We start from the raw sequence: 27,625 nt of genomic DNA, 5'->3' as shown, positions 1-27,625 counted from the left end.
GCCATCCTATTGCTTTTGACTGTTCCACCTTGGGCTACACCCCGAGGCCTCTCTCACAGGCATCTGTGGGGATCCTCAGGTGAGCTACAGGAACCCCCAACATAAACAATAATGAATGCTATCAGTGAGTTCTAACAGTGACTGGGGCCTATTGTTTTACATTACATATACAACATACCCAAATTCTTACAGTGTGCAAGACTACGCAGTAAATAAGTTTGTTCCAATTTTAGTTTTGAAAACCAAGGCACAGAAACGGTAGCCTGCAAATATGCAAAGGGCGAGGAACAGACCTAGAATCTGGATTCAGAACCGCCGAAGCACGTGCTCTATGAATGTACATCCCCTAAATCGTTGGTCCTCAACCTTCCTGATGCTGATGCTGCAGCCCTTTAGTACAGTTCCTTATATACTACTGTGGTGACCCCCGACTATAAAATTAGTTCCTTGCTACTTCATAACCGTAATCCTGCTACTGTTAGGTATCCTAATGTAATTATCTGATATGCAAGATATCTGATATGTGACACCCCCAAAGGGGTTTCGACCCACAGGTTGAGAACAGCTTCCCTAAATCCTTTGTCAAGACAGAGGCTTGTGAAACCAGAATATTCATTATGGGGGCATGGAAGAGACCATGGACAAGAGATTTTTGAGGCCATGGTTGTTTCCCATCTACTTGGTTCCTCAAAAATTAAATAATCCAGCAAATAATAGTATTTGATATGTTCAAGATATGAACAGGATTCTGGTAAACCCAATTCAAAAGCTGGCACGCATATTGAGCTATTTGGTGATGACTTAAGGTCCAGTTCAGCAGTTTTCTTCCCAGGAAAATTCCAGGTCCCAGCATGACCACACTTTTATGTTTACTCTTGCAGACAATATGGCTGGCACTGGGCTTCATGGTTCCTTAGGTCAGGTGCCTGTGGCCTACCAAACACTTTCTGGATGTTACAGACCTTCCTCATTGACCCAAGGAAGTCCTTACACAACACCTTTATGAGTCCTAAGGATGAACATCTCTTCTGAAGATATAAAATAATTGGGATGCTGTGTTCCCATCAAAATGGTATCACAATGGGGGTGGTAGTTTGTGCCTGTGATTCTAATACTTGGGAGGCTGAAACAGGAGGATTGCTGTGTTGGGCACTAGTGAGTTCCAGGCCAGCCTGAGTTATAGTTTGGGATACGTGCCCAAAACAAAACAAACCAAACCCCAAAAACCTATCCAAACATAGTAAATTCTGTCATTGTTAACCAAAGTCCTGTAATTGTTGACAGAAAGTATGGGCCAGTCTTATACCCGTGTCTTTCAAAGATTGTTCCGTACTTTGGGACCTAAATCATCATGAGCTACACAGGAGACATGGTCACAGCCTGATAAATGCCTTGGCAACGCTGTTTGCTTACATTGGATAAGAGCTGGAAGATCTGGTTCAGAGCTCAAGTAAAGCAAATCTGTGGTCTTTGTATCAGCCAGGGATGCTTTGTTTCTGGTGGTGGAGGGGAAGTTTTGATGGTCACAGCTGGAATGCTTCACTATTGACTTCAAATGAGTAATGGCCAAAGACACCACTTCACATTGGTCATCATTGAATGGCACCTGCAGTAAACACTTATCCAGCCCAAAATGTCAGTAGCGCTGGTGTGAGAAAGCCTGGTGTAAGATGAAAATCACGACAGGCTATAGCTGCAAAGCTTATGTGCTTTGCCCAAACACATCTTATGTTCCTATGTCCTAACACACAGGTCTTCGGGGTTCTTACGTGAAGGATTGTGCACCTTCGGCATGATGCTGGCTGGGTGAAGAGGGCTGTACAGATGCAAATTAGCCCTCTTGCTTCTGTGCACCTCCCTGAGACACTCTTTCAAGGTCTGAGCAGTGTGGTAAGCATAGCACACACCTAATCAGAACTTAAAGATCCCGGTGTGAAACTGTGTGAGACACACATGCGAAAAGTAGACACCTGAGGAGCAGAAAGACTTCTAAAGCTCCAGTTAGCTTTGAGTCAGTCTGCAACCTTTCAAAGCCAGGGGATAATCTTTTTGTCCCCTGATCCTGACCTCTCATTACTGTCCCCATCACAGATATCTAAAAGCAATATTGCCCCAAATAATAATTAGAAAACTGGAAACTAGAAAGTTAACATTTTAAAACAAGTTTAACACAAGGCCTTACATTTAAGACATAGTACACTCCCTATTCACATAGAGTAAAAATATACTTATTTTCAAATGCTCCAGGAATGTCATAGTTGTTTAGAATCCCCCCACCCCAGAAACTTATTTTCTTTTGTTTTATGTTTGGAGGCATTCTCATGTACACCTGGCCCCAAACTCCATATGTAGCTGATGATGCTTTGAATCTCTAATCTCCTGCCTCCACCTCCCAAATGCTCGAATTACAGGCTGCTGGGGGTGCCATTGGGGTTGTGTGCCAGCACTCTCCCAAATGACCAATCAAGCTGCATCCCCAGCCTTTTCATCAGGCTCCTGTTGACTCTTCCAGGGTTTCTTTCTGTCCTCTCCCTTTACTGTGCTTCCCAGTCATCATGATTTGGTTTGTTTGTTTCAGCTATTTCCCACGGAAACGTGTGATCTTCAGAGACAGGGTAGAAGTTGCAGTGTTCCTATGGTCAGGAAGAAGGAAGAGGGAAGAGAAGAGAAAAAAATTTTACAAAGCCATCTTTCTCCCCCTTCTTTACCGACTGGGGAGACAAGTGGCCATTTTCCTCCTCACAGGGCAGAGGAGGGGGCACCTGGAGAGACCAGGAAAGGAGAAGTTAAGAATATCTAAATATCACCAAGGCAGGCTGTACCCAAACCCTTCTGTACCTTACTGTACTGAGCTACATCTTGTTGACTTGTCCCTGTGGATTTCTATTCCCTAAACCTTGGCGTTTTCATTAGGTCGAGAGTTTTGTGCTCTCTGCATCCTGATGATTAAAGTTAAAGTGGGCACATGAAGGAGGAGATGGGCGAGGCTAGCAGCTGCGTTGAAACTGGGCTTTTCAGTGTGTGAATTTCCTTGCCAACTACTTTCTCTCCCTCTCTCTGCCTCTGTAACCGCCTGGTACTAGAAACAGCTGCATCTACAGTGGTCATCGCCAGGAAAACAGCTGGACTCTGCTCCCAATCTGTCTTCTCTCCTTAAACTCAGGAAGCAACATTTCCAAGGAAGAAAGGGGAATTATCCAGTTCCCAAATTTCCTCCAAAGGGGGGAAATGCCCTTCTCTGCTTCCACTCTGAGATGAGCCCTGCACCGCCGCCTGGGCCCTGCTAATAAAAGTGCAAAGCGTAAATGGCTTGGGAATTATTGGCTTTCGCCCTTGGACTGAGACATGAGATCACGATTTTCAGTCGGGGAAGGAACCGCCTCTGCCAGGCTGCCGAGGCCGCCGCTTCCCCTCCCTGCGCGGGTCCTGCATTACATCACGGTGAGCACTTGCTGGTAGGGGGGAGAGGAGACTTCTCCTGGGACCTAGCCCCAGACAAGGAAGGAGAAATCAGATAAAAAGGAGGGGTGGGAGGAGTGATGTTGAGGAAGTGGAAAAAGGAAAAAGCAGGTCCCAGTAGCACACCATCTTTAGAGGCTGTGTGTACAGGCAAAACGGAGCAGCCTAAAGCAGCCGCACCCCCTAGTACGTTCCTGCAACACTTCCAAGCCCACCTGAACCCCAATTTTTAAGTCCAACATAAACGGATACAGAAAGTTGTCAGGATACCTAGGTAGAGAGGATTAAGGGTGCCTCAGTCAGGCCCCCTGGACTTGGAAGGACTAAGAGCATCCGCACTGGGGTGGGGTGGGGTGGGGTGGGTGGACCAGAGGGCCGGGCGGGGGCGCAGCAGCCAGCGATTACCTCCCCTGCCAGGCGACAGCAGTCAGAGGGGGGAGGCAGAAGCGCCTCCTCCCCGCCCTGAGCCCGGGCGGCAGCTTAGGGGGAGGACGGTGCCTCACCTAGCCCCCGATGAGGGGCGTATCATGCCATGGCAGCGCCTGCGAACGATAGCGGCGGCAGCACCCAGAGCAGGAGCAGCAGTCCCGGGAGCCGAGACGGAGTTGGGGGTACTGCGGCTGGAGCTCGCGACGACGGGGACACGGGAGTCCGGGACGCTGCTGCGAGCGTCTCCAGCCTCCCTCCGCTCGAGGACTACGAGTGCAAAATCTGCTATAACTACTTCGACGCGGACCGGCGCGCCCCCAAGCTGCTGGCATGCCTGCACACCTTCTGCCAGGAGTGCTTGAGCCAGCTGCAGCTCCGCGCTGCCGCCGCCTCCAGCGCGGTCCCTGAGCGCGCGCCGCGCCCGCCACCCTGGCACGGCCCGCCCGGCGCCATCGCGTGCCCGGTGTGCCGCCACCGCACGCCGCTGCCGGACAGCCGCGTTCACGGCCTGCCCAACAACACCAAGCTCGCTGAGGCCTTCCCGCTGGCTCTGCGCGCCGCACAAGATCCGCTGCCCCAGGACCGCCTCCCGCCGCTGGCCTCCCGCCGCCCCGCGCCCACCGCCGCCCCGCCGCCAATCCCCGCCCCGCAGCCGCCGCAGCCGGCGCCACCACCCGCCGAGGACGCCGCCCCGGGATCTCGGGGCCGCCCTGGTCTCCGCGCCCCGGGCGCCTACGAGAGCTGTCAGAACTGCAAGCGGGCGGCGCTCACCGCCGGCTGCGTGTGCGTGGTCTTCTCATTCCTCTCCATGGTGGTGCTGCTGTTCACCGGTCTCATCTTCGTCAACCACTACGGCGGTGGCGGTGGCGGCGGCGGCAGCGGCAGCGGCGGCGGCGGGGGTGGGGGATCCCCGAGCAGCGGTTCGTCCCCCGGCCCCGCCCCAGCTACCGGATCGCCCTCGCCCTCGCCCGTGGGACCCATCTGCCTGTCCGTGGCTAGCATCTTAGCGCTCTTCTCCGTGGTGGTCACCTGGATCATCTGCTGGCTCAAGTACCGGCCCGAGGGGGCGGCCGCGGGCTCCGCTGGAAGCGGCGGCAGTGGTTCGAGGGCGCGGGCAGCCGCAGCTCTGGGCAGCGCCCGGAGGAGCGATACGTAGGGGAAAGTCACACCCGGCTCCTGGTGCGTCGCCTACTCTCAGCGTCCCCATAGGATCCAGTTTTGGATTCAGTGAGCTGGGGTTTCTCCCCACTTCGTCTGTTACCGCGGACCACTGAATCACTGCGGAGCCTCAGTTTCCCTCCTCTTGGTCTTTCTGTTCCCTATTTCCTTTACCTTCGGTGAGAGGGAAACAGAAGAGAAAGGGATGCTGGTGTGTGGGGGGATCCCGTTTACCCAAACCTCTGCTTTATGCGTCACTCCCACGCTGGCCAAAGTGTGTGACTGTCCCTACCCCATAGCCTGAGGATGTGCAGAAAGCGGATTCCTGGAGCCTAGGACTTGGGCGCTCATTTAGGAGTACCGCGCGCGCGCTTCTCCGCAACAGTTGTGAATGGACTTGAGTCCTCTGAAGGAAAAATGAATAAGATGTAAACTCAAATCTCAGAGATCCCGGGAGGACAGAGACTGATGAACAGTCCGTATCCACGCGCCTAGAGTTGAGCGTCAGGCTAGACCTTGCCCTAGCCGGCGTCTGTGCGGAGCTGGGCAGGTGCTCAGCGGGCATGCGCGTCCAGGGCAGTCTCAGATCTCCCTCAAGCGCGCACTCGCTGGTGATCCGCTGCTTTCCGCCTGGTGGCTGGAGCCAAGCCCAGAAGTCCCATCTCCTGGAGGCTTGCGGTTGTTTTATTCACAGTGTTACTGCCAGGCAATCATTTTCATCTTCTGTAACCGGACTCGACTCAGGGAGCTTAAAGAGCCTGACCTCCCTTCTCTCAAAACTGACTGACTGTTGCCCCCGCCTGGAAGACACTGAAAGCTATTTATTCAGAGTATAAACTATAAGCTTCCCCTTTTCCCGTGACACTCCCCCACCCCCAATTTCACTAAAAATAATTTATTTTTGAATATATAAATCTGGAAGTTTTGCACATTAAGGTCTCCAGAAGTTGTTTTGAGCGGTGTCACTTCTCTCTTACCTCTGACCCAAACACATTTCAAAACAGTAAGCAGAAAATCAAGGTGTGTTAGTAATTCAAGATTTTATACTGTGAAACAATAACTTTCAACTACATGAAAACACATATAATAACGCCCAAAGATAAAATGAAAGTGTTGCTGCCTCTGGTTATCAAGATAATGTACATTTAGAATATTTTGAGTTTAACTTTCTGTTGCCACGGAATCACTGGAATATCCACACTAAATAGGAAAAAAAAATACATGTCGACCTGATTTTGAGACTAAAGGAATGGTTTGTGAGTGTGTACAGCACCTGATGGGATTGCCTTTTTAAAAGAAAAAAACCATGGATCTAAAATGTATTTTGTGTGAAAACAAATGCCTCATTCCACCTTTTGGAAATTGGGAAAAGATGGTTTTCATGCTGTGAAAAGAAAAGTCACTGATGCCCCTGGGGGTGTGCTGTTCTTCCTCGTGTATTATGAAGCCTGCATGATGCCTCTGTATTAACTATCTCCAGTGAAGCATTTATATCTATCACATGAGTGGGCTAATTTATTGGTTATCAAAAGTAGCATGGCTTCGATATTAGGAACCACAATATGGTGTGTTATATGTCTATGCTGTCTTAATAAAAACAGGAAGTGTTTATAGAAAATAAGACATCCTGGGCTTTGGTACATTTTTATCTCCTGATGAAGCTCTTTGCAGAGTCCCCTATTCCTTGGGGACATGTTTCCGTCCAAATTCCCGACTGCAGATTTTGATTGAGCATCGGAGAGAAAAATCACTCACAAATGAGAGTGTAGCTGGTTACGATGGGCATTTTTTGTATTTCTGAGCTTTTTAAAAAAAGACATCTTTTTTTTTTTTTTTTTTATCTGTATGGGTGAGTGTATGTCTGTGCAATGTGTGTTTTCCTGGTGCCTGTGGAGGCCAGAAGGAGGCCTTGGATCCCCTGGAACTGGAGTTACAGACCAAGTGTGAGAAAGCATGGGGGCTGTGACAGTTTACTGGGACTCTAAACCTTGGTCCTCCAATGAGTTTAACCATTGAGACTCATATCTAGCTTCTGAGCTTTAATAAGACCCCCTGAAGAACTCTCCTGAACGCCACCCTAACTGTTTAGTCCCCTTTAACAGGCACAAAACCTAGACTCTGACATCACACTGCTGTTGGTTTCTGTGACCAGTGTCTTGTCCCAAATAAGAGTCATATTTCGGAGGTGAGTTGTGACTTACGTACTCCAAACAACTCGTGCTGCTTTCATATTTACTTTTATGTTTTATTCACCCTTACCTCCTGTGTAGACATTCTGTCTACAATCACTGTGACAAAAATGCATCCACACACGTACATGTGTGTGTGTATGTACATACATGACACATGCACACTGGTAACAGACCTTGGCTTTGTGGGTGTGGCCATTTGTACACAAACATGTGTTTGTCATTTCATTCCCCTCAACTGGCAGCCTACATGTCTGCCTAGAGTTACTTGGAGACCAGCTGGCTTCTTACTTATAGCTCACTTATGATCCACAGAATCGAACCAGCGATGTGGGCTGAACGGTTTCTCATACAGGAGAAGTGCATCTTGGGAGTTGCCTCCTTCACAATAAGAGCCACATTTTGCCCCCCCCCTCCGCATTGCACATGTAAATTTCTTTTGGAAACTGAGTTAGAATTGCTGAAAATCAAATAGATGCCATTTGTAGCTCAGCCCAAAGAGAGATTTTTTTTTTCCACCTTGGCTGACCTTGCTTTGGTTGCTAATTTTTAACTTTCTTACCAGAAGCAGAGGGTTGGTAAAATGAGGTGATAAAAACAAACAAACAAACAAACAAAAAACAACAAGCCGGGCGTGGTGGCACACGCCTTTAATTCCAGCACTTGTGAGGCAGAGGCAGGCAGATTTCTGAGTTCCAGGCCAGCCTAGTCTACAAAGTGAGTTCCAGGACAGCCAGGGCTACAGAGAAACCCTGTCTTGAACCACCCCCCCCCAAAAAAAACAAAACAAAACAAACAAACAAAAAAACAAAACAAAAAAAAACCAAAACATTTGTCTGCTCCTCTTCCATTTTGCAGATTTGATTAAACCATTCACCCAGAATCCTTTGTTACTTTTATACTCATATATATCTTTTATCGACCCTTTCCTTACCTTCACTACAGAGATTGTAATTAGTATAGCAAGAATTCATCTCCACTGTGCAAACCAATATGTATGCCTTTTGTGTTGTTTGTTTTGTTGTTGTCTTTTTTGAGATAGGGTTTCTTTGTCTAGAATCCCTGGCTGTCCTAGACCTTGCCTCTAACTCACAGAAATCCACCTACCTCTGCTTCCTGAGTGCTGGAATCAAAGGTGTGTGCCATCATGCCTGTATTAGATACGTCTTAAACATCTACACTACTAACAGAACTTAGCTTCCACTTATGGAAAAGCCTGGCACAACAACACCTTAGACAAAGCAGGGGTTTGGAAATATCTTCATTGTCTAGAGGGCTTCTGGGATGACAGGAAGTACCTTGCCATGGCAGTTCTCTCCTCAGCATCTTAGAGGAGACTGAGTCAGTCTTGGGTTGGGTACAGCTCCATCTTCAGAGTAGGAAGGTCCAGCAAAATGAAATCTAGTCTATCTTGCACAGCCTTTTGGAAACTGGAAGACCTCCTGACTCCAGACACATGATCTCCTGCGGCCAGCTGATAGGTCTGGAGGATTGCTTTCACCTTATTTGGAAAGACCTTGGGATATCATCTGACCTCTTTGAACCTCAGGCTCTTCAACAGTAAAATTTGAGGAGAAGTTAAAGAGTCACCCACCCCTGCCTCAAGAGGTTGGCAGGAGGGTTTGTACTCAGAGAAGTAGCAGCTAAAATGCCCTGGATATGAAAGATTAAAGTACCTGTGTTGTTGCTTTCATTAAAGGTTCTAATCCCACTTTTACAGAGAGTTCTGCTCTGTCTACTACCTGTTCCCAGTTACTGGACCACTATCCATCCTTCCTGGTGTTTAAAATTGTCCACAGAAGTCTTGTTTATTTGTGGTGTGTGGGGGAGAGTACCATTATTTGTACCTGATTGTACCATATGTAAAGTTAAGGACAGGCACCTTGTTTTTCTGGTCCTCCCACAAAGCATCGGTGAGTTCTCAGTACAAAGTAAGTGCCTAAGTACACAGTTAAGTTGGCAGAAGGAAAACTCTGGAATAAGTGTTAAACTTCCAGACTCACTCTGCCAGTCAGAACTCCTGGGGTCTGAGGGCTATGGAGTGGGTGGGGAGATGTTTTTTTCTGGATATTTTTAGAGTGAAGAACCTAAGGGCCAGGATTAGCACAGTTGGTGCAAGGAAGGCATATCTCTGATGCTCAGTATGCCTAAAACTCATCATGGTGGTAGATGGTACACTGGAATGCCAGCTCTAGGGAGGTAGAGGCAGGAGGATCCAGAGTTCAAGTCATCCCCCACTCTATGTGTAGCCTGAGCTACTGGAGACCCTGCGAAAGACAAAGCAAATGCATGAGAAATGTATTTATTTACAAAAAGCACTTTGAGTCCTGACTAAAAAAACTGGAACCCTTCAGGGAAATTCACACTGCACATTCATCCACAAACTCAGAGTAAAAAGGTATTTGGCTTTTGTTTCTAAGAATATCTGCACTGTGGCATTTAGGATATGCTGGTGAGTGTGTTTGTACTGGGCTTCCAGTAATCAGCTTTGTTACATTTCCCATTATTCCTTGTTTTATTAACCCATCAAGCCTGGTCACTAACCTGCTAATTTTATGAATATCAGCAGCTCCACCATCTGATTAATTCTGCAGCCTAACTGGCATTCTCTCTCTCTCTCTCTCTCTCTCTCTCAACTTAATTCCTAGTTGTTAATATCTGCTGTATTTTACATTTCTGCTTTCACGCAAAGATGAGTAAATTAAAATCATGGGCATGCATTCTCGTTGAGTGTATACTTCTCTCTCTCTTCCTTTGAAGTCATGTTTCATTGTGGATGTTAAGAGTGTGGCTTAAAAGACTAGCTATTATTTGAGCAGTCACTGTCTCAAAGATGAGTGTTAAAAACAGCTGCAGTCGACCTGAGTTTGAAGTTCCGTGGCTGAATCAAGTGCAGGGGAGATTTTCTCTGTCTTTCGATAGGTCTCTTGATTGTCTGTGTAAGGTAAGCTTTATAAGCTTAGCCCATCACGATTTCCTTCCATCAATTTTGATTCTGAGGTCTCTGTTCTCTTAAACAGATCTAAATTGTGCCAAAGAGAAGCAATTTTGTTTCTGTGATAAATTTGCAACCATTTCTGATCATAAGACATTTGGGGAAGTGAGTGTTTATAATCCAATCACCAAGAATATTCCTAGGAGCCTCAGAAGAATGAGCGCATTTCCTTTACAAAAACAGTTGTCTTTGCATGTAAAATTGGATTATCTTTGGTTTAGAAATGCCAATTTCCAGGGGGTCCAGTTGTGGGGGAGGGGCTGGAATGAGAAGGGGTGGAGAAGTCTTCCTAACCTATAATATTTCAAAACAGGTCCCCGCATAAACATGAGAAAGTGTCTAATCTTTGCGGAAAGACACGTATTTCTACAGCTATTTCAGAAAACACTGGCGATGAGGTCCCCTCTGTCCTCCAACAGTCTCCATCACATATAAATGAATATTTCTACTGTGTGTTCGTTGACCGAACAATTTTTCAATTGAACTCGAGGAGATGGTGTAGCCTCTGCCCTTAACGGTTTTGGGGAGGAATTATAACTCCTAGTGAGAATTAGAAACTTTTTTGTCTGAGGGGAAAAACTCGGAGGAGCAACTTCGTCAAGGAAAATGATTTGTCTTCAGAGGCCTATTTCTTACTAAACACACAGAGCAAATTTATCTTGATGGGAGCCTTTGCGCAGCTACTGCACGCAGGTCCAGAGATACCTGGCCGGCCGGGACAAGTCTGCAGAAGCTCTGGCCCTCAGAGGCCTCAGTTGATTGGCCAGGGCGGGGAGGAGGCGGCGCGGTGGCTTTTCTAAAGGCGCCCCAGGTGATTTTCTAAGCTGCTAAAATTGGGAGCCCTATATTTCACACCTTAATGAAACGCCACTGTCTCCCTAATCTCACTTTAATGAACTCGACCCTGCCTGTTTTTTTTTTTTTTTTTTTTTTTTTTTTTAGAAATTCCTTGAAGGAGCGGGACAGTCCTTGGATTTCGGAAGTGGGTATTCTTAACTTTGGAACTAAAGGAGAACTCTTTATTTTTAACTACTGCCTTAGCTCCCCAACAAGCGCGCCCGCGCGCGTGTCATGTGCTGTGATTATTGTAACCTAGGTGCAGTGCCTTCTAAATTGAGACTTTTCTGTGAACTTAAAGTTTCTGTGATCTCAGCTACTCATGAAACCGAGGCAGAAATTGGCGACTAGCCTGAACAACATAGTGAGATCTAATCTATAAACAAACAAACAAACAAACAAACAAACAAACAAAGATTTGGGGCGATTCCCGAATAACCAGGAATCTTGTGGCTAAGTGAGTAGACCATCTCTAACGACAGTGGCCAGTAACAGCTCCTAGCTCCTCTCATGCTGGGGAGAGATGTGAATATTGGCTCCAGTTTTGGTGTCAGAGCTAGCTCACGTCTTGAAAAAAATTACAGGGAGAGCTATCAGGTTTCCTCATAAAGTTCCTCATGCCTATGAATTTCATACCCTTGGAATCAGGTGTAAATAGATTTGCCCAGACAGAGACTCAACTTCAGTCCCGTGAAGCCAGACTAGCTAGCCTTGATTCCCCCCCCCCCCTCCCAGAGCTTGAATGTAGTTATCTGACTTCCTCTGTGCTTTTGGGAGAACAGGTAGAGGCCCTCTCCGGGATCCACAGGGTGCTTCTGCTACTATTGGAAAACCTGGGGCAACAGTTGCCATGAGAGTGCCCGCCGGGTTGGGGTTGGGTGCTTCCCTTAGAGATAGCGGGGCGGGGGTGGGGGGTGGGGTGGGGGAGGGAGAATCCGGCATCCTGAGGAAGAGTCCTCTCTATCATTCCACCCGCCTTTTAATCAGGACAGAATCCATGCGGGACTAAGAGCACACAGCCATGTCCTTACTCCTAGGCCAGGTAAGTATGCGTTTGAGATCCTGAAAGAGGGGACCAGGACAACTCCAAGGCTCAAAGGTGTGTTGTCCAGGCTGGTTTTCTTATACTACTGTTGAGATTACAGTCATGTCACCAGCCTACACACCAGGTTTTTTTTTGTTTTTGTTTTCTTTTGTTTTTGTTTTTGTTTTTGTTTTGTTTTGTTTTGTTTTTTACAGTACTGAAGGTCGAAACTAAGCCTTCACACCTGCCAAGTAAACAACGGTTCAATTAAGCCACAGTCCAGGCCCTACTGTCCCTGTCACCTAAACCACTGTTTACTTAGGCAGTTGGTTTTGCCTCTCCCTGCCTCCACGGTTGTAACCCAGGCCTCCTGCCTGCTAAACAAGACCTCTCCCACAGACACCCCCACACCCCCACACCCTTTGAGTAATCGTGGGTTTCAGCCTCAGGTGCCTTTGGTGATATTTCCCGACTTCAGGGTCTTTAGGGTATTTTTAATACAAATGGCCAGATCGATTTTTTTTTGTTGTTGTTGTTTGTTTTTGTTTTTCGAGACAGGGTTTCTCTGGATAGCTCTGGCTGTCCTGGAACTCACTCTGTAGACCAGACTGGCCTTGAACTCAGAAATCTGCCTGCCTCTGCCTCCCAAGTGCTGGGATTAAAGGCATGCGCCACCACTGCCCAGCTCAGATCGAATTTTTAATAGCCCTGAGTTCACACCAGCCACTCCTACAGCTTGCTAGAAAGTTCACAGCTATTAGAAATAGCAGGAGTACTTAAAGCAGGAGTGCGGTGGCAGGGAGTTGCATTCTTAGGGTTCTCCTGCTTGGCAGGAAAGCAGGCTTGTGGAATCGCTGCCACCTGTGGCTGGGAAACCAGCAGCCCCTGGTGAATGTCCAGCTTCAGTATTGTGCCTGCCACCTGATAACTAATCTTGAAAGAAAAGCATTGTGGTGCTCGCTGGTAAGTTCAGCTGGTAAGGAGGCAGGAGGATGGATGCAGGTTGGAGGCTAGGCTTGCCTACAAGTACACAAGATGGAGAGAGTGTTTCAAGTTTGTCACCAGGGCAGTGGAGTATACCGGTGTTTGTAAATCCCTCTTCCATGCCCAAAGGCGCCTGAGGACCATGGTCCCCTCAGCCCCTCAGTCCTAATGTGGCACTTTCCAAGACAGAGATGTTGAGGAAGTTGGAGAGGTGGCAGTTGAAAGGCAATAGGAGCTCAGCGCCAATGTGGACCTAAGGACGCCCCAAAGGCGCCGCCTTCTAACCCCAGTGCCCTTTGCTGCGGGGTGGGGGTGGGGGCAGAAGACGCCTTTGAAGGATTTATGAAAATTGATTTGTGCCTAATGTGTGTCTTGCTTGCATACTATGTTTCTTGCTAGAATTCGAAGCCTCGTTGTTGTCTCAAGTTGGTCTTGGGTAAAACTGAGTCCCTGAGAAAAGTAGAAACGCTTGTTTAAAATAGAGAAAAAGGTTTTAGTGGCTTTACACTTGGAGATGTATCTTCAAAGGTCACCGAGGTGGGGCAAATTTCTGATTCTTTTTTTCAATCGAGATGAGCTAGGTAGGTTCCTGCTTTCCCGAACCATCAAAGGCAACCTTTGACTGAGAGCAATGTCCTACATTTGGTATCCTAGTAGTAGAAAGGTTGAGGCAGGAGGATGGTGGATTCTAGGCTAGGTTGAGCATTAAAGTGAGTCCCTATCTCCAAAAAACAAACAAACAAACAAACAAACAAACAAACAAATAAATGTTTTGAAAATTATTTACAGCTATGCCAAGGCAAAAACAAGGACACTGAAGAATTTCATCTTAGCACTTATGGACTTGATTTGGTTGAAAATTGGGGATTTCTGGCTGCAGAGATCAGCAACTATCCTTGTTCTGAGTTCAAACTAGCACCAGAGCTTCCTAGCTGTGTGACTTTGGAAAGGTTAATTAGCTTCTCTGTGCTTGAGCTCTAAGTGAATTGAGAACACTGCTGGTATAAAGGATGCACTCACTGAACATATTACAATTATAATTTGAGTGATGTCAGTACATATGGGTTTCCCCAACTCTACTGAGATGAAATGGTTAATTTGCTAGTTAGAGGACCTAGGCAGCTGGACCAGGGAATTCCAGGCTGTCTGAGCTCTTAGGCTGTCAATGCCAGGACTCTGGGCACGTTCTTTGAGTCTTAAAAAATAAGTCAGAGGCTGAAACTGGGTAACAGAGGTCAAAGAGGTGGCTTGTCAGGTTGTGGTATTGGAAAGAGGATGGAGACTCTTCTGGAGTCCCTACTCTGATGCTTCCATAATGTCTACTCTGTTGTTTTATTTATTATGACTCTTGACTTTTGTTGTTAGTGTTGTTGAGACAGGGTTCCACATAGCCCAGGTTAGCCTCAAACTCAATATAAAGCCTAGTTTAACCTTGAGCTCTTGATCCTACTGGCTCTGCCTCCCCAGTGTATATACCACCAGGCTAGGGCTCCAGAACTTCTCCAAGAAGAGGTGTTATTCATATGTCCTTCACATGCTATTCACATACACTCATTAATCCCAAGAGATTTCATGATTTAACATGGCAACATCCAACTTCTATCTTTTGTTGTTGTTGTTGGAGACAGGGTTTCACTGTGTAGCCCATGTAATTCTGGAACTCTCTCGTGTAGGCCAAACTGTCCTGGAATTCAGAGATCTGCCTGCCTCTTCCTCCTGAGTGGTGGGATTAAAGGCATGCAGCACCTTGCCCTCACTGTCTGGCTCTGTTTCCCCACCACCACCACCTTTTTAAAACAAAGGAACTTCTCAATCTTGAGAGTGAAGCAACTTGAATTATCAAGCTAATGCTAAGTGAAAGATTTAAGGACACAGTAATGTGGTTGTCATGTTTTCTTTCTAGATGGTGCTTTCATTTTAGGGTTCTTGCTATCCCCAGCTGTGCATCCCTTGAGTGTGCAGGAGTGGTTCCAGGAATCAGTTCCTATCTCCAGATACTCATGAGTTCTTCCAGACACAAAGAGTCAAAGAGTCAGTCATTCTGCACTGTCCAGTGTGAGCCCATTCCAGTTAGGAATGTTTTTCGTGTGTGTGTGTGTGTGTGTGTGTGTGTGTGTGTGTGTGTGTGTGTAACTTTGAGCCTATGAAGATTCTGACTTCCCCCTCTCAGCCTCTCTTCCCCTTCTCACACTCTGCTCCTGAAAACTTCTGGATCTGGCTCCTGTCTTCCTGGGTCCCCTAATGAAACCTCACAGTTGGCTCTACTCTTCTCAAGTTTGGATCTTTAAGCTCTAGCCCCTAATGTGATTTTGTTGGGTATCACAGAGATGGCTCTTTTCCACAACCAGGTGACATTTCTGTGCCTATTAAGACATCTCCATCTCTAGGGATGTCACAACGATTCCCGATTCCCTTTCCACATGGGACAGCTTCAGTTTTCTGTTCTTCCTGCAGATAGTGTGACATTTGCTTTATCAATAGTTTGAGACAGAGAATGCCTCTTTTTAGGTGAGCCTTTCAGCCTCTACTCCCTCCTTGTTGGCTCCGAACTCCCGAGTTTCTTTTCTTAAGATGCTATAATTCCAAAGCTGTTCTGCTCAATGTGCTGTGTTCTTCCATCCACAGTTCTTCTCTACTTATCTCAGAAACCCAGAAGCCAGGAAACCGAGGGCTGGTTTTTAAGGATGTCCATCTCCTCCAATTTGTTCCTGCAGTTTAAGGAATGAGAGCAACAGGTCCAGGGGAGCGAGGGCCTGAACACTGTTTTAATTTCTGTCAGAGGAAGACTCCATTTACAGACAGTGGTGGTCATGATGAGAGGTGAAGATACCCATATTTTGTGACTGTTCAGGAAGTTACCTATTTTTTGTTTGTTTGTTTGGGTTTTTTGTTTTTGTTTGTTTGGTTTTTCAAGACAGGGTTCTCTGTGTAGCCCTGGCTGTCCTGGAACTCACTTTGTAGACCAGGCTGGCCTCGAACTCAGAAATCCGCCTGTCTCTGCCTCCCAAGTTCTGTGATTAAAGGTGTGTGCCACCACCACCACCGGCCAGGAGGTTACCTGTTAACAAACAGGACCCATCCTTAAGAACCTTCTGGGAAGGTAAAGGGAGGCACAGTAGCCTAACTATGAGCTGATCAGTGAAGTTCATGGTGGTGGAAGGGATTCCCGGTGTTACCAAACCGAGGGGGGTGGTGATGGCTTTGGTGACTGCTCCCACCCTGCCCCAGCCTTCTTCTTTCCCAGCCTTTCCAGCCAGTGGCTGCTCAAAGCAGGCCACAGGGTATGTTTCTCCACCAGACATAGGTACCCAAGGCTGTGGGCCAGGATGGAGCAACTCCTCAAATCCCCTTTAAAGAGAGGCTAGACATCTTTACCATCAGGTAAAAAAAAAAAAAAAAAAAAAAAAAAAAAAAAAAAAAAAGTGCACAAAGAATGGTGTATGGCCAGTTAAGCAATCCTGGGATAGACTGGAAGCTGAACTTCCAAAGCTGGGCTCCATATAGTGTTTATAACTGGGTTGCAACGCCGGAACAGTCAACTAGGAACAGATGAAGTGTCCCTTGGGATACAGGAAGAAAGATTCTCAGGTCACAATCACCCACTGGGCCTTTGGAGGTCATTATTGTGGGTTTGGGTCCTGACACACACTCCCTTTAATTCTAATGGAAGTGAGGAAATTTCAGTCTCTACAGTTTAAACTCAAGACACCAGGAGGGCATGACTTGCCAGGGTGGTGTTGGACAGATGGAGTTCAAATGGGGGTGACCTCAAGTGTCCTAGAGGTCAACTCTAGGGAAGTTGGGAAGAAAGATCACACCAGAGCATCACTTGCAGGGCATCCGTCCATAAGCACCCAAAGTCTCTGCCTTCTCAAGAACTGAGTACCATAGGGCTGCAGAGCCTGAAATGACCCCCACCCTACCCCTACCCCTACCCCTACCCCTGCAGCATCTTCAGCCAGCTTTTCACTGGCTACCTGGAGACAGAGACCTTTCTGTCTGCTAAGAACCGGAGTGCCTTGGTCTCAGTACAGGCACTTAGCCCACTACACTGTATCCCTAGGGGACCAGAAATCGTTGAATGTTTGAACATCTTCTAAAATCCCACGATCTCACTATTTAGGGCAGATCTAACAGGTGTCATGGGGAGATAGAAGGGATTGGGCATTCACTTTCTCTTCCTAACAGGACAGTTTGGAAATAATCTGAGTCTTCTAGGATCTAGCTCTGCCAGGATTCTGGCCTTGGAAGAATCGACCTTTATCAGTTTTTGTTTGTTTGTTTGTTTCTCCCCACAATAGAAACTGGGAGACAACCGGAAGTTGCAGGAGCGAAGAGAGAACAGGGATGGAGGGTATGGGCCATGAACGTTCCGGAACTAGTTGTGCGACTAGTTGTGCGTGCTAACAAGCGCACAGCCAAGTAAGGCACGTTCTTGAGCGGAGGAGGCTTTTTCCGAGCGGGGTGAGGTGGGGTGGGGGTGGGGGAGCCTTGGGGCAAAGAGGACTTGGGTGTGTAGGAAAGACCTTCGAGCACGGTCGCTGGAGCTGCATCTCTTTGGCGGAGATGGCTCAGAAAGCAGTGGTGACTGGTCGCCTCCTCCAAACGTGCTCTGGGAAAGGATCTGGCGTGAGCGGTACTTTCGCTTTGGGCGTGATTGATGCGAGCCGCGCTCTGAGGGCTGAGTAATTAATAAAGATTACACTCGTTTTGTCGGAACGTCTCTCTTAATTAATGGAGAAGGGGGGAGCCGAGGGTGATTTATTTGCATTGGGAATATTCTCTAGGCAGTACGAGCTCGGGTGGTGGAGGAGGCCAATAGCACTCAAGACTAATTGGCAATCAGTGGGTGGAAGAGCTCTCGTAGGGATCGGTGTACCTTCATTCTTTCGCCCCGCTATCTAGGAGGTTCCACTCTCTGGAGCTCGCCTCTCCTCCAGGCTCTTTGCTCTAGATGCCCCCCCCCCCCCCTTTCTTCGGAAGACTTAGCTTGGCTGGGGGATGGGGACACTCGCCAGCTCCATGCAAACCACACTGAGCCTTTAGAGCTGTCCCTCACCCACCCAGGGGGCACAACATGGATCCCCACTACCACCCTGGATCACCCACTCCCGGCTTTCCCCAGGTCTTTAGTAGGTGTTCCGGGAGCCAGGATCGAAGTGTACAAGCACTGGCTCCCTGATTCTAAGGCTAAGGTTTACACAGAAACCCACTCACTGCATGTTAGCCTGTCCGTGTTTCTAGGTACGACGGTGTAGTAAGTTCAGCTAAAATACCACCCTCAGTCATTACAGTCCATTTCCACCAGCCCAGGAGAAAACAGTGTCCTCTCCCCCCAACCCCCCAAAGCCCGGCTGCAAAAAAATCCACTCTCGATCTAACGTCTACTACTGCCCCACTCCCTCTACAGTGGAATAAGCCCATACTTCGAGCTCAGCAAAGGAGGGGTGGGGGGTGACAGCGTGGCCCGGAGAAGCAGGGTAGAGCCAGGAAGCAGCTTCAAAGGTTCCAGTAACGACTCTTCGGCCTTTATTTATGTCCCTATTAATACAGTATCCATCATATGCAGATATCGATCTTTATCCTTTAAACTGATACGCTGAGAATCAATTAGCCATGCAGATTACATTTCCTACGTATCCCAATGTTAATCTTTCAGACTCAGAGCCGGTGATATATATTTTTGCAGCCAGATAGTATTAGATTTCGTTTGGAAAAGAAAAGAGGAAAGAAGAAAGGCTCTCTGAAGCGTATTCCTCGTGGGGCTACTTGTCTTGACTTTTGGCTCTCTTCTGGGAGTTGGAATTCTGCTCGCGGAGCGTCCCCTCCCCTGCCCCCCCCCCCCCAGGAGAAGAGGCAAGCCTTCGACAGTGACTTTAGTAAGTTGCCACCACGGGGACCTAGGACAGCTATCTGCAAGATGACTCTCTGGGAAGGCCTTGCCTGCGGCATCTGCACCGCAGTTGCACGCGCTAAATTCTGGCGCCTCTCTGGCTGCTTCTTCGTTCCATTGTCCAAGATGGTCAGTTTTCATCTGTTCAGAGTTACTCTCGTGGTTCTTCTGGCCCCGAGCTTACGATTCAAATAATTCTGCTCTCATTCTCTCCTAGAGAAAAATAAATTATATATATATATATATATATATGTATATATATATATATATATATATATATATATATATATATATATTTAAGGGGAGTGGTCATTTTCCTAGGATGGTGGGGGGGGAGCGGGAATGGTGGTCGTGAGGCTGTGGAGGAAAAAGCTAAGGACAGAGAAATGGTTTAGAGTCTAGGAAGAAACTTAAGACTTAAGTCCAGTGATTCTACCACAGCCGGGTGATTCTTGTTCGATTTTTTCTCAGTCCGTGTGTTTCCCTACTCCCATCGCTCCGTCTTTTCTTTCCTCCACTCTTTCTTCCTTTTTCTAGGTATCTAGCCCGCCTTTATTTTCTTCCCTCCCCTCCTTTATACTATTCTATCCTCCCTCCCGGCTTAAAAAAGCCATGGGGTTCTGAAAACAGTAGTCCTTCCCCGCCCAGATAGTCGCCTAAATCTAGCCCCCCCCCCCCCAGCAGTCTCCAGCTGTGAGTCTCTTCTAGGCAGGTGTACAGGGCAGCTTCCGGTCACCTCCTGTTAGCTCCGGCCCTGCTCCCCGCAGCTCTTTGGCCAGATCGAGCCCAGCTTGGAGGCTGAGAACCCTGCCTCCTCCACCTGTTGTGTGTGAAACCTTGGCTCAGTGGTCTGCGGCATCTCCCGCTCCAGTCTTGCTTAAAATTTCAAGCCCGAGAGTACCGGGAGCTGGGCACACCCTCGGCCCCGCGGCCTTCAGCTGCCTTGACTCCCGGTGACAAGCGTCCAGGTTTGGCGGGGACATCCTGCGCTTGAACTTTGTCTTTCAGTTTCCTCTGATCTTTCAGTTCTCCTACTGATCAATTGATCGCCATCACTCCAGTTGAAATCACCTGGCTCACAATCTCCTGTGGGTTGAAAGGATCGAAGGCAGAGGGGTGGTGTCACCCCACTGCCCTGAAGCCGGCGGGCACCGAAAAGAGTCAGAGACAGGTCTGTACTCATCTCAACGATAGGCCTAGCCCGCCACCTCACCGGGTGCCTTCTTACTCCACCACCCTGCCAGCCTCTGCAGGGTGATGTACAGTCGGTCACCCTGGGACGGGAATTCCTGAGAGGGTCATTTGCCTACCTTTTTGTTCCAATCAACAGTCCTCCTTAGAAAAATTTGTAAACCTCGCTTCTCCAACTCACTCCTACTGGTTCTGCTCTTGGCCGGTGTCAGCTCCTCCGCCTGCCTCCGCACAAAGGCGATGCAGCCTGCTGCGGGTACCAGTCAGTCCTCAGGCTAAGGAAAGCCCTTTCCCCTTACTCACCCCCCCCCGCCCCCGCCCCCAACTACATATACACCAGAGCCAGACCTACAGGTAGAGAGCAGTCACCAAACTGACTCTTTTAGAGATCAAATCCTCCTCCTCCTCAGCTTACCCTCACCAACATATACAGAGAATATTAAATTATTATTATTGTTATTATTAATTTGCAAGACGCCCCCGGATGTGGTAGATCGCCATCCGTGTTTACAATAAGTTTTGCAAATGAACTTCTGTAAAAGTAGAAAGATTTAGTTTCTGATTTACTCCGTTGATTTTCAAATTTAAGATTTTTTTCTCTTCCTCGCCTCTTTTTCTTTCCTTTTCCCTTTTCCTTTACTCTTTCTTTCCCACAAACCATATGTTCTTTATATGCGAACCCTCTCACAGTTCCCCAAGGCCCCCTCGCTACAGGGGCACGGCAGGGACAAATCTGCTGTGGCTGGCCCACACATTTCAATGCGGCGCCCAGATCCGCATCTTGCTCCTAAACCCGAGCTCACTCTGCTAGAACTTTTTTTTTTTAATGGGGGAGAAGCGCGGCGCCAAGGCTTTTGAGAAATAACTGCGGAGGTGTGGTGCCAAATGACCATCGTTGGTGTGGTGGTAGTATTGCTACTCCACCGGTTTAACCCACACATTCACCAGCAGGTAACCTTGCATCTGTTCAGGAAGCTCACGACGTGAAATCTGGAGTTTAATTTACTCCTCAGGAGTGATCAGCAGCCTTTTTGTAGGAGTGAGGGTTTCTCCGCAGCTGTTCCACTGTTTCCTGCCGCCCGGCGGCGCAGTCAAGCAACCTCTACCCCAGCCCACTCCCTTGCGTGCGCCCATTCCTGTCTCAGCGATTCTCCCAACAGACCCAGAAAGGACGCAGTAGCTTTGGCAACCAGCTTACTCTCAACGTTCTCTATCAACACTATTGTATAGACTATAATTCCCGGTTCAAGACTTGCATCCTCCTGGAAGAAAGGTGATCTCTGAGCGGCCTAGATAACTTCATGCTCGGAATCGAGATCCCCAAGTAAGACGAAAACATCAAGAACAATGTTGCCATGTCAGGGCAGAAGCCACCAACCTGGGAACTAAGAATTAAGTATAGTCTTCAGGCTTGGACTGTCAGTCTAGTCGTTGTTACTTGAAACACTTCTAAAGTGTGTGTGTGTGTGTGTGTGTGTGTGTGTGTGTGTGTGTGTGTGTAAGAAAGAGAGGGGGGGGCTACAGGAGTCAACCACAATGTCCCCTTCTTCATCCCTACTTGTTGCAGGGGTTAAATCACACTACTTTTTGGCCCTCAAGACTCAAAATTCATTTTTTAAAAATATGTAGGTGACAGGGATGGATACAAGAATTGTTCGCAAGACTGTTGCAGGGACTTCCCTGGACACATGTGTGGTCTGCTCTGAGCCTGAACACTGCTGACCAAACCTGGGTTCACCCTCCAACACCTTCTGCCTGCGCTCATTTGTCCAATTAGTGGCTGTACTGTGGTCAGATTCAGCACCTGGACTTGGACTTGGTAGCCCAGTGGGGCAAGTGGTATGAACCGAGACTCCTACTTTAGGCAGTTGGCATAGGGTGGTTTCAGCTTCAGGCATATGGAAGGGGGTTGGGGGTAAGAGGAAGGCCCGGTTTTGTTTGGCAGGTTGGGTGCTCCTGTGGAGAGAACCTCAGCGAGTATCACTGTCTTGGCTGTCGCCATGAAATTTTAGAAATGGCTCAGCCGTTGTGGCTGGGTCCTCTCAGTGCCCTCAGAACCCCTGGGATCTTGTGTGTGGAGGTGAGTTGGCTTTTATCCTTTGGTGGAACTGGAGAGTGCTAGGTAAGGGGAGAAGGAAAACTCCGTCACGGTTCTTGCCCACGACCCATCCTGGCTGCCTCTGAGTAGACATTTTCGTAGCAGGTGGCAAGTAGTCTATGAATGCGCTTCTCAGCTGGCATCCATGAGCTGTTCAACAGGCAGTACTGCGGAGGAAGTGTCCTAGAGAAGTGTCTGAACCCGGAAAGGTATCTGCAGCCGCCCATTATAAACAAGTTACCCTTGTCCAGTAAGAGCCGCCTTCTGAAGAGCTGGGGTCATGCCACTGAAGTCTTGGACAAAAAAAAAAAGAGGCGACTCATCCCCACAGGGTTCTAACCCTCAGGAGGGGTCCCTTTTCACTGAGTGTGCAGCCTGAATTTAACCACTTGAAATACACCTCTGGTCCCTAGTCTTCCCACTGATTAAAGCTGACCAGACAAAGTGCTAAACTCGGCTCTGCTCAACTTTGAGAGGGCAAAAATCTTGGAAAAGTCTGGTTCCTCAGATGGCAAGGGTGTATGGTGCTTTCGAAAACAAGTACCCAAACTTTGAAGGACTCCAGACCAGGGGTAGGGGGAAAGGAAGTGAGAAAGTTTCCCGCCTTGACAAATTGAATTATTTTATATAAAACTTGGTTAAGCAGCTCTGCGGGCCAACAGCTTCTGGACTCTCTCTCCACTGTGAGCTCTAATGCTCCTCCCCAAATGTGGGTGGGTGGGGGTGGGGTGTCCAGACATTTTCTGGAGTCCCCAGAGGCCCGTCTCGCCTGCTCCCAGGGTCGATAAGCCCTTTTGACTTCAGGGGGAGCAAAGAGCTACCCAGCTTTCTCCACTGGGAGTGAACTCTTAAAGGGCCAGCTCAGGGACTTTGAACAACTACACGCACGCCCCCCCCCCTTGAGTTTGCCTTAATTAGGGGGTGGGCAAGTAGGATTGGGGGCCTGAGTTCACATCAAAACTGTCAAAGGAGATGGGGGGGGGGAGGACATGGAGAGAGGGTTGGAGGATTCAGGGGCAGGAAAAATTCAAATATCATAAAAAGAAAAGGGAACTTGAAGCCCAGAAGTCATTGTTTCCTTTATTTCAAAGGGGAAAAAACCTGCCTGATTCTCATCCTTTTGATTGATTAAGGCCCTGAATACCTCTCGGCCCCAGAGTGACAGTCCCTGAATAGACTTGAGGGAATAAAGAGCAGCGCAGAACGTGGGGCTGGCACGGGAGGGGGGTGTAAGGGAGGAGTGTTCGCTGGCACTTACCAAGTTATAAATAAAAGGCTAGGCACAATGGTACCTTCTCTAAGGACAGACAGTCTTTACAACACTCCTGGCGTCATATCCTGCTGGGGACACTTCAGCTCCTAGCCAAGACGTTGCTTCTTTTATTTTTCCAGCAGTTTAGTCTGAATGCCATAATAAATTCCTGAGAACAAACGCTGCACCCGGGCAAAACCTCAACATATAGATGCAAGTGCATCGGGGATGAATGTGTACGTGGAGATTTAAAGTCCCCGCTTCTCAGAAGGGTTTTTAAACCAAGAAAAGGAGCTGGCTTCCCCATTGCTTGCAACTTGGAGCCCAGGGGAGGCCTAACCTCTTCAGTCTCTGTCATGGCTATGCCACCTGTCTTTCATTCCCAGCCTAAGAAAGACAAAAGGACCTTCTGGGCACATCTTGGACTCTTCCTGAGAGATGCCTTTCTGGGAGGCTCACATAGGGAGCTCAGGCCCAGAGGCAGACCAGAGAAAGGAAAAGGAAACACATCCGGAATTCTCTGTGCCCCTTTCCAAATTTGCTCCACCGCCATCTCCGTATTAGTAATCCCGAAGCGAAATCCACAGGTGAAAAGCAGGGGCAGACAGAGGAAATAAGGGGCGGATATAGCAAGGTTTCCAGAGAAAGGCGGAAAGAGATTAGGACAGAGTAATAGAAAACCAAGATGATCAAGGCTGAATCTCATGTAGAGGGACAGGGACACCGCGAGCCTTTTTCCATCCTCACTGGCTCTTGCCACCCAAGCTGCCTCTCCTAGTTTCAACCTGTCCACCCTTCTCTTGAGAAAGGGACACAGAGCTAGTCCCCCTCTGGGTCGGCGGAGGCCTGGGGACCGTCAGGGATGGGAAGAGAAAGTAGCTTCTGTCGCCCAATCAGCGCGTGTCTTTGCCACCCGGGACGGTCTCCTCCTCGGCCAATCGCAGCTCAGGGCTCCTGATCAAGCTTTGGGTGAAAGAACTAATAAATGCTCCCTAGTCCGGATCCCTGCACTCGGTGTCACGACGGGAGGAGACTTGGGACGTGTTCCTGCCTCGTCACCACCCTCCCTCACCCGATCTTCGCGGTGCAGTGAGCACCTTTGCCAGTAGCCCCAGCTGAGGGGCCGATCTGCTAGACTCGCACCAAACTCGTCCGCCCTGGGCTTGGGATCCTGCACTCAAGGGACTCCTCTGGAGCCTGTGGACTTGGATCTATTAGCGCCCCCCTCCCCGCGCCCCGCCTCCCTCTCTGGCCTTTTTTGGGGGAGGAGCTCTCCGAGATCCGGAGAGTTCCCGAGGGTCACCCGCCGCACTGTGCTCGCTTTTTCGTCTCGCCTTCACCTGGATATAATTTGCGAGCGAAGCTGCCCCCAGGATGACCACGCTGGCCGGCGCTGTGCCCAGGATGATGCGGCCCGGCCCGGGGCAGAATTACCCACGCAGCGGCTTCCCGCTGGAAGGTATGTTAGGGCCTCAGCTCGTCCGGATCCCCGGGCCTGGGATTGGCTGCCGCACCCCAATCCTGGTCTCCAGGGCCTCCACTCGTGCCTTACCGGGAGCCTCTTCCCGTGGTACTTCTCAACCCAAGAAGCAAAAGTGGGGAGGGGGTTCTCGTGGAGAGCGGGAGAAGCCCCATTTCACGTTCTGGCTGCAAACGGAGTGCTAAGCTCACTACAAGCTCTCGGAGCTTGCCTGGCCTGCTCCTGCCGGCTCCACTTTGCCCTGTTGTTTCGGAATTGCTGCCGTGAGAAAGGTGAACAAGCTTCGCAGCGCCGGAAGCAAGTTCTCTTTCTGTTCACCTAAAGTTGCTACGAAATTGTGCGGGCTGCGTTCACTTTTGAATAACTACTATTAGTTCGGCAAGAATTTTCCTGCTGTGAAAAATTCTGGTGGCCCTTCCTAGTTGAAAAGTTTTAGCATTGATTAGCAAATTCCACTCAACTCAAGTGGCATCTCGAAGTTTCTAAAATGGTTGGCAATGCCTTTCGGTTTGCTTAAAGGTGCTGGGAAATTTCGGGGAGGTAGAAATTACTGCAAACCCGAACCCGACCAAATAATTTGGGAAGTAAAAGCAGGAGACTGGGGTTCTGGAGGAGCCCTTCGACCTCGATCCAGAGTAAAACGTGACGTGCAAGGGCGGTCATTTCGGCAGTGGTGTCCACAGCTAGGCTCGCTGCCATTTTTATTTTTTAAGTGTAACAGGTGATACCTGCTGTCACCTGTGTCTCCTTTCGGGAGCCTCCCCAACCCTTGCCTACTATACCCTTATCGGGACCTCTGCCTTCTCAGGACTTTGAGGCAGTTATCGCAAGACATTTTAGACATCAGTCCTAGGTCTCCCTCCAACTTGCAGCACAGCCCCCCTCCCCCAAATAAAAGAGAAAATACAGTTTCTCTACAGCCAGTTACCTCATTCCGATCGCTCAATTTCCAAAAGATTATATGACCTTGCATCGGGTAATTATTTGAATAAATAGAACCTTAAGGGTCCGGGACTGGGAGCCCAGAGCTTGGTGGTTTGTGTTTTAACTGTCACAGGCAAATTGGCCAGAAGGATGCAGAATTAGGTTCTTTTTGCTGCTTTCTATTCTTCCTAAATGACTTTCTCGGGCTCTCTCCTTTCGCCATCTCTTCCCAGTGTCCACCCCTCTTGGCCAGGGCCGAGTCAACCAGCTCGGAGGAGTATTTATCAACGGCAGGCCTCTGCCCAACCATATCCGCCACAAGATAGTGGAGATGGCCCACCATGGCATTCGGCCTTGCGTCATTTCTCGCCAGCTTCGCGTGTCCCATGGTTGCGTCTCTAAGATCCTGTGCAGGTACCAGGAGACAGGCTCCATCCGACCTGGTGCCATCGGCGGCAGCAAACCCAAGGTGAGCCCGGGACCTGGTTTCGTGGACTTAGGGCCTGTGATCCAGCGGGTCCAGAGTGGGCGCGTTCTAAAGAGAGCAAGGGACTTTCAAAGGGCGCTAGTTTTCAAATCTAGGAAGGAGTGTGTGTGTGTGTGTGTGTTTGTGTGTGTGTGTGTGTGTGTGTGTGTGTGTGTGTGTAGAACTCAGTTGTTATGGTTGGTGGTGGTCCTTCTACACTGAAAAGGGCTGGCACTTTTAGCAAAGGAAGATTAACTTTAGATTTTAATGCCTGGGAGCATTAGAGCCCTCATCAAGTTATTTCCCCGATTTCCAACTTCCCACAGAGTCTTCCCACTCACTGCACTGCCTTCCTAGTATGAAGTTAAACATCTCGGTTTAATTCTTGGATAGTTTCTTTCCCAGCTTTGAATCTCCCTCCCTTGCAAATTGTTCTCAAGAAGTCAAAAGTCAGGGCTGTTAAGATGTGTGTGTGTGTGTGTGTGTGTGTGTGTGTGTGTGTTTTAATAATAAGCCTCTTGACTCCATTAAACAAATCAATTTGGTGAGATCCTCGATTTATTTTAGTTTTCTTTGAAAAAGCAAAAAAGTTCTGCTGGCTAGGGAGTGGGAAGAGATCATACAGGGTCTGCCTTCTCTTTGGATTATTCAGAGAGGCCGGTATAATTTTTTTTTTCTAGTTGCGGCGGGTGTGTGTGTGTGTGTGTGTGTGTGTGTGTGTGCAAAATCAAATGGGCTATATGGCACACTGAAGACTCCCAAACACAATCCCTCTCCCTCCCTATTTTCTCTCCTAATCTGAGAATCTTAGGACACAGTTTTTATTTAAGTGGGTGGAAGAGTCATCCTTTCAAATTATCCATGTTTGTCTAATTGAAAACAGCATCGACGACAACAACAACACAAGAACCTGGATACATACACGTCCTTTTAAATCTCACCCAAATCTGCCCTTAGCTTAGATCTGATCTCCATGGACCTTATCTAATTTGATTTATTTATTTATTTATTTATTTATTTATTTATTTATTTATTGCTGCTTTTTCAAACGTTCTCCTTTTAGTTTCGTTTTTGTGCGGATTCCGAGAGGATTTTCTAGGTACCAGAAAGTACAATCCTCCCTCACCTCCAAGCTGTTAGATTTTTTTCCCCTTAATTTAATTTGGTTCCCGAGCATCTCTGGGCAGGTGGAGGGTCTCCAGGCCGCACCGAGTGGGATAATTTCCTGTCATCTCCTGTCTAAACG

General features: G+C 48.4%; 2 protein-coding genes and 1 long non-coding RNA gene across 6 annotated transcripts in view, besides 31 other annotated features; 2 read left to right on the top strand and 1 right to left on the bottom strand.

Annotated features, from left to right (window-relative positions):
- The first annotated feature begins 3,362 nt into the window (after positions 1 to 3,362).
- On the top strand, positions 3,363 to 6,669 carry Gm2102 (predicted gene 2102). The gene is made up of 2 exons (NM_001378660.1): positions 3,363 to 3,441; positions 3,877 to 6,669. The coding sequence occupies exon 2, from the start codon at positions 3,992 to 3,994 to the stop codon at positions 5,042 to 5,044; it is 1,053 nt and encodes a 350-aa protein (NP_001365589.1). The 5' UTR covers positions 3,363 to 3,441; positions 3,877 to 3,991; the 3' UTR covers positions 5,045 to 6,669.
- Positions 17,685 to 18,826: an enhancer, noted in NCBI's record as "-5.8 kb to -6.9 kb fragment". NCBI's record gives the evidence for it as "EXISTENCE:reporter gene assay evidence [ECO:0000049][PMID:16179863]".
- Positions 17,685 to 18,851: a biological region, named in NCBI's record as "Pax3 upstream hypaxial enhancer". NCBI's record gives its function as "regulatory_interactions: Pax3".
- Positions 18,561 to 18,851: a conserved region, noted in NCBI's record as "conserved region; element 3". NCBI's record gives the evidence for it as "COORDINATES:sequence similarity evidence [ECO:0000044][PMID:15789408]".
- Positions 18,561 to 18,851: an enhancer, noted in NCBI's record as "element 3". NCBI's record gives its function as "enhancer in hypaxial somite" and the evidence as "EXISTENCE:transgenic organism evidence [ECO:0001131][PMID:15789408]".
- On the bottom strand, positions 18,582 to 20,411 carry Gm33152 (predicted gene, 33152). 3 transcript variants are annotated; one of them, NR_168357.1, is made up of 3 exons: positions 20,279 to 20,411; positions 19,705 to 20,054; positions 18,582 to 19,181 (listed from the first exon to the last, which is right to left on the bottom strand). It is a non-coding gene; the product is annotated as a predicted gene, 33152 (long non-coding RNA). The 3 variants fall into 3 exon arrangements; NR_168358.1 differs by having other exon boundaries at positions 19,805 to 20,054; NR_168359.1 differs by having other exon boundaries at positions 19,870 to 20,054.
- Positions 22,943 to 24,933: a promoter, noted in NCBI's record as "SstI/SmaI fragment including -1.6 kb region". NCBI's record gives its function as "promotes expression in neural plate-surface ectoderm, hindbrain, and cardiac tissue" and the evidence as "EXISTENCE:reporter gene assay evidence [ECO:0000049][PMID:9043076]".
- Positions 23,163 to 23,182: a protein binding site, noted in NCBI's record as "site I". NCBI's record gives the evidence for it as "EXISTENCE:protein binding evidence [ECO:0000024][PMID:16179863]".
- Positions 23,163 to 23,182: a protein binding site, noted in NCBI's record as "site I". NCBI's record gives the evidence for it as "EXISTENCE:protein binding evidence [ECO:0000024][PMID:15465489]".
- Positions 23,163 to 23,182: a protein binding site, noted in NCBI's record as "site I". NCBI's record gives the evidence for it as "EXISTENCE:protein binding evidence [ECO:0000024][PMID:15465489]".
- Positions 23,168 to 23,390: a transcriptional cis regulatory region, noted in NCBI's record as "NCE1 (neural crest element 1), similar to -1405 to -1130 positive regulatory region from PMID:9043076". NCBI's record gives its function as "positive regulation of expression" and the evidence as "EXISTENCE:reporter gene assay evidence [ECO:0000049][PMID:9043076]".
- Positions 23,168 to 23,778: an enhancer, noted in NCBI's record as "NCE (neural crest element); 600 nt fragment". NCBI's record gives its function as "enhancer in dorsal neural tube, dorsal root ganglia, and hindbrain" and the evidence as "EXISTENCE:knockout evidence [ECO:0001091][PMID:20045680]".
- Positions 23,209 to 23,227: a protein binding site, noted in NCBI's record as "site A". NCBI's record gives the evidence for it as "EXISTENCE:protein binding evidence [ECO:0000024][PMID:16179863]".
- Positions 23,209 to 23,227: a protein binding site, noted in NCBI's record as "site A". NCBI's record gives the evidence for it as "EXISTENCE:protein binding evidence [ECO:0000024][PMID:15465489]".
- Positions 23,209 to 23,227: a protein binding site, noted in NCBI's record as "site A". NCBI's record gives the evidence for it as "EXISTENCE:protein binding evidence [ECO:0000024][PMID:15465489]".
- Positions 23,209 to 23,227: a protein binding site, noted in NCBI's record as "site A". NCBI's record gives the evidence for it as "EXISTENCE:protein binding evidence [ECO:0000024][PMID:15465489]".
- Positions 23,319 to 23,351: a protein binding site, noted in NCBI's record as "F1". NCBI's record gives the evidence for it as "EXISTENCE:protein binding evidence [ECO:0000024][PMID:26252164]".
- Positions 23,374 to 23,390: a protein binding site, noted in NCBI's record as "site B". NCBI's record gives the evidence for it as "EXISTENCE:protein binding evidence [ECO:0000024][PMID:16179863]".
- Positions 23,374 to 23,390: a protein binding site, noted in NCBI's record as "site B". NCBI's record gives the evidence for it as "EXISTENCE:protein binding evidence [ECO:0000024][PMID:15465489]".
- Positions 23,374 to 23,390: a protein binding site, noted in NCBI's record as "site B". NCBI's record gives the evidence for it as "EXISTENCE:protein binding evidence [ECO:0000024][PMID:15465489]".
- Positions 23,374 to 23,390: a protein binding site, noted in NCBI's record as "site B". NCBI's record gives the evidence for it as "EXISTENCE:protein binding evidence [ECO:0000024][PMID:15465489]".
- Positions 23,374 to 23,390: a protein binding site, noted in NCBI's record as "site B". NCBI's record gives the evidence for it as "EXISTENCE:protein binding evidence [ECO:0000024][PMID:18849531]".
- Positions 23,546 to 23,778: a transcriptional cis regulatory region, noted in NCBI's record as "NCE2 (neural crest element 1), includes -971 to -822 positive regulatory region from PMID:9043076". NCBI's record gives its function as "positive regulation of expression" and the evidence as "EXISTENCE:reporter gene assay evidence [ECO:0000049][PMID:9043076]".
- Positions 23,557 to 23,596: a protein binding site, noted in NCBI's record as "CdxBS3". NCBI's record gives its function as "responds to Wnt signaling to promote enhancer activity" and the evidence as "EXISTENCE:protein binding evidence [ECO:0000024][PMID:22457346]".
- Positions 23,587 to 23,626: a protein binding site, noted in NCBI's record as "Pax3NCE2-ZicBS; oligo 3". NCBI's record gives its function as "interacts with CdxI and mediates induction by Wnt or repression by Shh" and the evidence as "EXISTENCE:protein binding evidence [ECO:0000024][PMID:24815547]".
- Positions 23,617 to 23,656: a protein binding site, noted in NCBI's record as "CdxBS2". NCBI's record gives its function as "responds to Wnt signaling to promote enhancer activity" and the evidence as "EXISTENCE:protein binding evidence [ECO:0000024][PMID:22457346]".
- Positions 23,622 to 23,657: a protein binding site, noted in NCBI's record as "F2". NCBI's record gives the evidence for it as "EXISTENCE:protein binding evidence [ECO:0000024][PMID:26252164]".
- Positions 23,647 to 23,686: a protein binding site, noted in NCBI's record as "CdxBS1". NCBI's record gives its function as "responds to Wnt signaling to promote enhancer activity" and the evidence as "EXISTENCE:protein binding evidence [ECO:0000024][PMID:22457346]".
- Positions 23,663 to 23,682: a protein binding site, noted in NCBI's record as "site II". NCBI's record gives the evidence for it as "EXISTENCE:protein binding evidence [ECO:0000024][PMID:15465489]".
- Positions 23,663 to 23,682: a protein binding site, noted in NCBI's record as "site II". NCBI's record gives the evidence for it as "EXISTENCE:protein binding evidence [ECO:0000024][PMID:15465489]".
- Positions 23,663 to 23,682: a protein binding site, noted in NCBI's record as "site II". NCBI's record gives the evidence for it as "EXISTENCE:protein binding evidence [ECO:0000024][PMID:16179863]".
- Positions 23,731 to 23,756: a protein binding site, noted in NCBI's record as "Tead site". NCBI's record gives its function as "promotes enhancer activity" and the evidence as "EXISTENCE:protein binding evidence [ECO:0000024][PMID:14736747]".
- Positions 24,489 to 24,503: a TATA box. NCBI's record gives the evidence for it as "COORDINATES:motif similarity evidence [ECO:0000028][PMID:9043076]".
- The window catches only part of Pax3 (paired box 3), a 95,870-nt gene continuing 92,741 nt past the window's right edge, over positions 24,497 to 27,625 (top strand). For both annotated transcript variants that reach the window (NM_001159520.1, NM_008781.4), the window contains exons 1-2: positions 24,497 to 24,968; positions 26,147 to 26,382. In NM_001159520.1, the coding sequence (NP_001152992.1) occupies positions 24,884 to 24,968; positions 26,147 to 26,382 (321 nt within the window). In that variant the 5' untranslated portion in view covers positions 24,497 to 24,883. The remainder of the gene's footprint in view (positions 24,969 to 26,146; positions 26,383 to 27,625) is intronic.

The sequence above is a fragment of the Mus musculus genome, chromosome 1 (genome assembly GCF_000001635.26).
Source record: "Mus musculus strain C57BL/6J chromosome 1, GRCm38.p6 C57BL/6J".
Classification (NCBI taxonomy): domain Eukaryota; kingdom Metazoa; phylum Chordata; class Mammalia; order Rodentia; family Muridae; genus Mus; species Mus musculus.
This window is presented reverse-complemented; position numbering and strand designations above follow the sequence as displayed.

Coding starts and splice junctions, on each gene's coding strand:
- Gm2102 (NM_001378660.1), top strand. CDS start 3,992: ATGGCAGCGCCTGCGAACGATAGCGGCGGCAGCACCCAGAGCAGGAGC.